The sequence below is a fragment of the Alligator sinensis genome, unplaced genomic scaffold, assembly GCF_000455745.1.
Source record: "Alligator sinensis unplaced genomic scaffold, ASM45574v1 scaffold330_1, whole genome shotgun sequence".
NCBI lineage: Eukaryota > Metazoa > Chordata > Crocodylia > Alligatoridae > Alligator > Alligator sinensis.
The window spans coordinates 1,249,794-1,255,968 of record NW_005842178.1 but is presented as its reverse complement, the minus strand read 5'-3'; the positions used below and the strand labels follow the sequence as shown (position 1 = coordinate 1,255,968).

At 46.2% G+C, this 6,175-nt stretch overlaps 1 protein-coding gene across 1 annotated transcript in view; it reads left to right on the top strand.

The window, feature by feature from the left end:
• Positions 1-6,175, top strand: part of DNAH3 (dynein axonemal heavy chain 3) — a 129,549-nt gene that overhangs the window by 97,683 nt on the left and 25,691 nt on the right. Inside the window, exons 44-45 of the mRNA XM_025207009.1 lie at positions 4,939-5,233; positions 5,834-6,013. Of these exons, the coding sequence (XP_025062794.1) occupies positions 4,939-5,233; positions 5,834-6,013 (475 nt within the window). The remainder of the gene's footprint in view (positions 1-4,938; positions 5,234-5,833; positions 6,014-6,175) is intronic.

Genomic DNA, 6,175 nt, shown 5'->3' with positions numbered 1-6,175 from the left:
CCGGGACTGTAACTTAGGGGGTAACGGCAGCCCCTGCTGCTCCTGCAGGGTCTGACACAACAATGATCATGCACACAACCCCTCTAACCAACCCTGGGATGGTGGGAGAAGTGGAAGGAATGAGCTGGGCTGCAAAATGTAGCTCAGTCTGTGCATCTGCCTGCCCTTTCAGAGCATGCTGCTGGGAGAGTTGTTGGGCAGGGGAAGAGGAGGTTTCCATCACACGGGCTCCACAGGGGCAGGGGACATGGGGGAAGATGGCAGAAGTAGTCTCCATAGGAGAAGCTGCAGGTGCCACTGAAGCAGCTGGGGTAGGCGCAGGGTGCCAGTTGGGGTTGGAAAGCATTTACCTCTTCACACAGGGAGAGCTTGCCACACACTTCCATTGCTCTCACAACATAGTAGTATGTCTCAGCACATCCTTTGGGTATTACTGGTTTACAGGGTGTATATCTACCCTGCCTTCTTCCTTCCCCACAGCCGTGGGTTTCTGGCTGGCTACATTTTTGTGACTTAAATACAGGTGCACATCCATAATGGGCACATGTACATAGTCATATATGTGCCTAGCCAGTTCAAAGCCTAGTGCTCATACTCAGTCTGCCTGTGCACACTCACCTATCTACATGGCATGGGTCATAGTATCACTACTGGTGTACAAGTTCTACAAATGCCACTTACATTGTTAGAAAGCTGCCATGTCGACTAGCAGAATTCAACCCTGTGTCTTCTTAATTGATAATTTCTTGGCACCCACCTGAAGCTCCATTTCTGTCTACACTAAGGACTGTACAATTATAGAAGTTTGCAGTGATCTGAGTTTGCGTTCCACACCCCTCGAAGTTCCCTTAGAGGTAGGTCTCTTCTGGAAGGCACTTTGAAGGAGGTTGTGGGGGCAGGTGGCTGAGCTCCTCCTCCTGTTGTGCCTCTGCCTGGTAAGGAGGGGGATAAGGCAGGATCCCCACCCTCACCCCAGAATTGGCAGGGGTAGTGCAGTGTGGGATCATTTTGACATGGCAAATGATTCCAGTTATGCTACCTGCCAGCACTGCCAAAAGCAGATGAGCCAGGGCAAGGATGAGAAACACTTCACCACCACAGCAATGCTGCTTCATCTCAGGAGGCAGCACCCCCTTGCCCTTGTTCCTTCTCAGCCTGGCACCAGTGGGAGCATACCCAAAAAGAAGTCCCCCTCTCTCTCCTAAGCCCCCATCCCCAAGAAGCAGAGGCAGGCCACCCTGGACCAGTGGCGGAAAGGCACAGACAAAGGGGAGTGCATTCCCAACGCGAGCGAGATCACCTAGAGCATTGGGGAGATGCTTGCTCTGGATGGCCAGACCTTCTCCTTTGTTGAGCATCCAGGGTTCAGGTGGCTTATGGTGCTCGTGGCCCCATCCTACTGTTGAGCCCCAGCTCAAGTCTGGGATCGTGCCCGGTATGCAAAAGCCAATAAAGATACCAGGGGTGAGAGTATAAAGAAGATTTATTGCTAGCAATACAAGGTGCAAGCGGAATAATTTCACGTAACAAGCACACAGAGTCTTAATTATGAGCATCTTTTATACAGGAGTATTGGACCTTCATAAGCATTCTTGTTTGCTAATTGGTTATAAGGGAGTGACGCAAGGAGTTCTTTACTGAGCATGTCTCTGTACCTGTGTTTTAGCTATGTATCTCATTTCCATACATGTATGTTTCATTAGCATACTTTCTCCCCACCCAGGGGTGTGATTCTCAATATTCAAATCAGCTCTTTGCCCTAGTCCTCTGATTGTGCTTTTGTTTTCAAGCCTCCTTTATCTAAGACTGTCTCCTCCTTATCATTGCAGATGGGCATTAGTTACATAACAGAGACTTTTGCTTGGGCTTTGTATAGTGGTTTCTAGGTCAAACCTGACACTGACATAAATGTCTAGCTTTTCTAGTTGGTTTTGCATCAGCTCAGCATCCACAGTGGGGAGGCTATTATTCCCACCATGCCCCCTGTGATCCTTATCTCGCTTGTTTTTCTCCTTGGTCTGGTGAAATACCAATGCCAAGTGGGCATTCAGGAGTTCAGTTTTTTTCCTGTGTGTCCATTACCAGCTGTCCCAAGGTGTTAAGCAGGGACCCCATGCTTCCATTTGTTTTCCTTCTGCTCCCTACATACCTAAAAAAGGACGTCTTATTGTCCTTGACTCCCTCGGCTATCTTAAACTCAGTCGCTGCCTTAGCTTTCCTAATCATTTCCTTACAAGTGTGGACCACTGTTGTACAGTCCTCCTTGAGGACTGTTCCTAGCTTCCACTGTGTGTGCACCTCTTTTTTCTTTTTTCAAGAGCACTGCAATGTCCCTATTGAGCCAGGAGGGCTTGCCAGCCCTTCTACTACCTTTTCTTTTCATGGGAATGGTTTTCTCTTGTGCTTCAAGGATTGTGTCCTTGAGGAAGAATCACTCTTCATGCATCCCATTTGTCTTCCATTCCTGGTCCTGCATCGCCTCCCCTACTAATGCCCCGAGCCTGTTAAGTCAGCATTTTTGAAATCCAGGAGTTCAATCCTGCTAGTTGATTTGTCAACCTTGCGGCAGACAGTGAACCTGATGAGCTCATGGTCACCATCACCCAGGCTACCCTCAATGTTCAAGCCACACACCAGATCATCTCCTTTGGCCAAGACCAAGTCTAGGAGAGCGGTACCTCTGGTTGGCCCTTGCACTTCCTGGGTCAGAAAGAGCTCCTTGATTAGTTAAGAAGCTACATGACTGATCTGACCTAGCCGAGTGTTTCTCCCAATCTTTGTCCGGTAATTGAAGTTGCCCATGATAACCAAGTCCCTTGCATGCGCGGCCTCTGTCAGTTCTCGAGAAAACTCCAGATCAAGCTCCTCCCCTTATTTTGGTGGCCTGTAGTAAATGCTCACAGTTAGGTCTCTCTCACCTCATCCCCCCTCCCTCCAAAGCTTGACCCAAAGGGTTTCAAGCTGTGTATCTTTGGAGCCAATGTCAGCCTCAGAGAGGTGTACTGCTCCTTCACATAGAAAGCTACCCCTCCGCCTTTTCTCCCTGCTCGATCCCTTCTGTGCAGCATGTAGCCCTCTACGGCTACGCTCCAATCATGCAAGGAGTCCTGCCAGGTCTCCATGATCCCTACCAACTCATATTGCCCACTGGAGAGCAGGAGGGCTAGCTCCTCCTGCTTGTTCCCCAGGCTCCTGGCATTGGTGTACAGGCAGCTGAGGCCCCCAACTGACACCCTCGATTTCCGGAGACACTGTGGAGAACCGTTTTGTTACCATTTTCAAAAACGGTTATCTTAGTGTCCTCCACATGGGAGTTTTCCTGTGTGCCAGTCCCCAGGCATGCTCCACTTGGAGTTTCCCCGTCCCCCAGCAAAGTCAGTTTAAAGCACTGTCTAGCAGATCAGCCATGCTGGCTGAGAACAAGGACTTACCTCTCCACTTGAGGTGGATGCTATCTCGTCCCAGAAGTCCTCTCTCCCTGAAGTGCATGCTGTGGTTGAAAAAACTGAAGCCCTCATGGTAGCACCACTGGTCAGAGGCATCTGTTTACTTCTTGCACACAGCCTTCCCTCTTGGGTGCATGGCCTGCAGCAGGGAGCACAGAAGAAAAAACTACTTGAGCCCAGTCCCTTGATCTCATCCCCCAGAGCCCTGTAGTCACTCATGACCCGGTCCGGAGTACTCCTGGCCGTGTTGTTCATGCCCACGTGGATGAGGAGCATGGGGTAGTAGTCAGAGGGACAGATGAGCCTGGGGATCCTCTCCACAACGGCCCAGATGCAGGCCCCAGGAAGGCAGCAGACCTCTCAGGTCAACGGGTCTGGACGGCAGATAGGTCCCTCCATGCCCCTCGGGGGAGAGTCCCCTACAAGTCTACATCATTGATGCACAACTCTACATCAGCTACACGTGGCAGCTCAGATTAATTTCTGTTCTGTTAGAGCCTTCTATGAGCCTTTCCATTTTTAAGTCCTGTTTCTTTTGTTATCGAACCAACACTTGGTTCTCAGCATTGAAGGTGAGCATGGAGAATAAGGATGATCCAGTGCTTGAAGATCTGTGTCCTGGTCCTGGTTGCTACAGACCTTGGGGAAAGTTCTTACAATAGAAAAGTAGCCTCTTATTTGCAGTGCCTCCATTTGTAATTCTTAAGGTCCAGTCTAGCATAAGCAAATTAATCAGAACTATCAGAAAGACTGACTTATAGATCCCTAAGGATGTGGAGAGCAATTATCCTGGGTATCCTGAATGTTCAAGAGCTCACCAAAATTTAAGGTGCACACAGTTTGATAGCAGCCTTTGAACTTAAGCTTTCCAGGTCTCAGATTTTCTCTACAAAGGGGTGAATTATATTTCCTTACTGTATAGGTGCAGTGTGAAGGCAAATTCAGTTACATTTGTACAATGCTTTAAGAAGTTTAGATTAACGTTTTCCATTCCCCTATTACCTTGATGCCTCATTTCCATGCTAGGTATCAGCACAGTTAGAATCCGGAATAAGTATGGGGGACAGGGAAGGTGAAATTTGACTGCATCTTCTAAAAATATTTTCTAGATACACACACAGCTTCTGCTCACATTGGGGAGGAGAGACATCCCATGGCAATCTGCTCCCTTCCCTTTGCACAGCAGGGGGCAGAGCTGACCTCAGAATCAAATCAGGAACCATATAATTCCCTCTTAATTTATATTACTGTAATGCCTCAGGTCCCCAGACATAACCAACTTGTGCTAGGCACTGTACAGATGCAGAACTAAAGTGGGTTCTTAGTTGGCATCTCTAAAATGTGCTAGAAACTTGTAATAAACCTTTTTGCATTTCTTAATAATTTTTTAACTCTGTATTTGTACTATAAACCTGCTGCAGTAAATTGATTTCAAATCTCTGTTAATTTTGATATCAGAGATGTCCTTTTCATGAAATCTCCCATCTAACAGGTATCTGATCTCATAATCCCAACCATGGAAACTGCCAGGCAAACATTTTTCTTAAAAACATATGTGGAACACAATATTCCTTTGCTGTTTGTGGGTTTCACTGGCACAGGAAAATCAGCTATTACCAACAGTTTTCTGCTAAAACTTCCGAAACATCAGTACATCCCAAACTCTATCAACTTCTCTGCAAGAACTTCAGCTAACCAAACCCAGGATATTATTATGTCAAAGCTGGACAGGAGAAGAAAAGGATTATTTGGACCTCCAGTGGGAAAGAAAGCTATAATATTTGTGGGTAAGAAAATTTTGTTTTCTTGTGTCTCCCGAACTCTGAATTTACATGGAAAACCTAAACTCTTTATTGAGTCCGATAATTAAACACTGCTTCAGTTCTTCTTTTCTATAAAGCACCTGTAGAAGAATTAGCATTGCCCCTGCTGAAAGGCTTATATACATTTAAGTAGTGCTTCTCTTTGAGACAGACTCCATTTAAACCTGTGAAGGCTGGTTCCTTGTGTTGTAATGTGATATGAAATGAACAACAAGCAATCAATATTGAAACAACATTTTTAACTTACATGTACATGATAAAATTGCACTGGATTCAGTAGGTGTATCAGAAAGATTTCATAGATTTCATAGACATTAGGGCTGGAAGGGACCTCGGAAGATCGAGTCCAGCCCCCTGCCCCAGGGGCAAGAAGTCAGTAGGGGGTCATAGGATCCCAGCAAGATAAACATCCAACTTTTTCTTGAAGGCATTCAAAGTAGGTGCTTGAACCACCTCCATGAAAGCTAACATTTTCCTAGTTCTAGCTCAGTTGGAATTTTTGGTTTGCCTTCTAAGAAACAATAGGCAGCTGCACTTTGATTTTTTTTCTAACCTTGTTTCTAGATGATCTAAATATGCCTGCAAAGGAAGTGTATGGAGCCCAGCCACCCATTGAGCTTCTTAGACAATGGATTGATCATGGCCATTGGTATGATAAGAAGGATACATCTAGGCTTGATATCGTAGATGTCCTGTTTGTTTCAGCAATGGGTCCTCCTGGTGGAGGAAGAAATGATATTACAGGTAGGAAAATATAGAGACTACTTGTCTCAGAGATGTATTTCTCTCTCTCTGTTTACAAGATGCCATCTAGTTAACTAAAGATGGGGAGACAAACTTAGTTTTACTGGAGACTGGTGATTACATCTGTAGTAAGTTGAAAATAAGATTGTATGGTGCTGGATA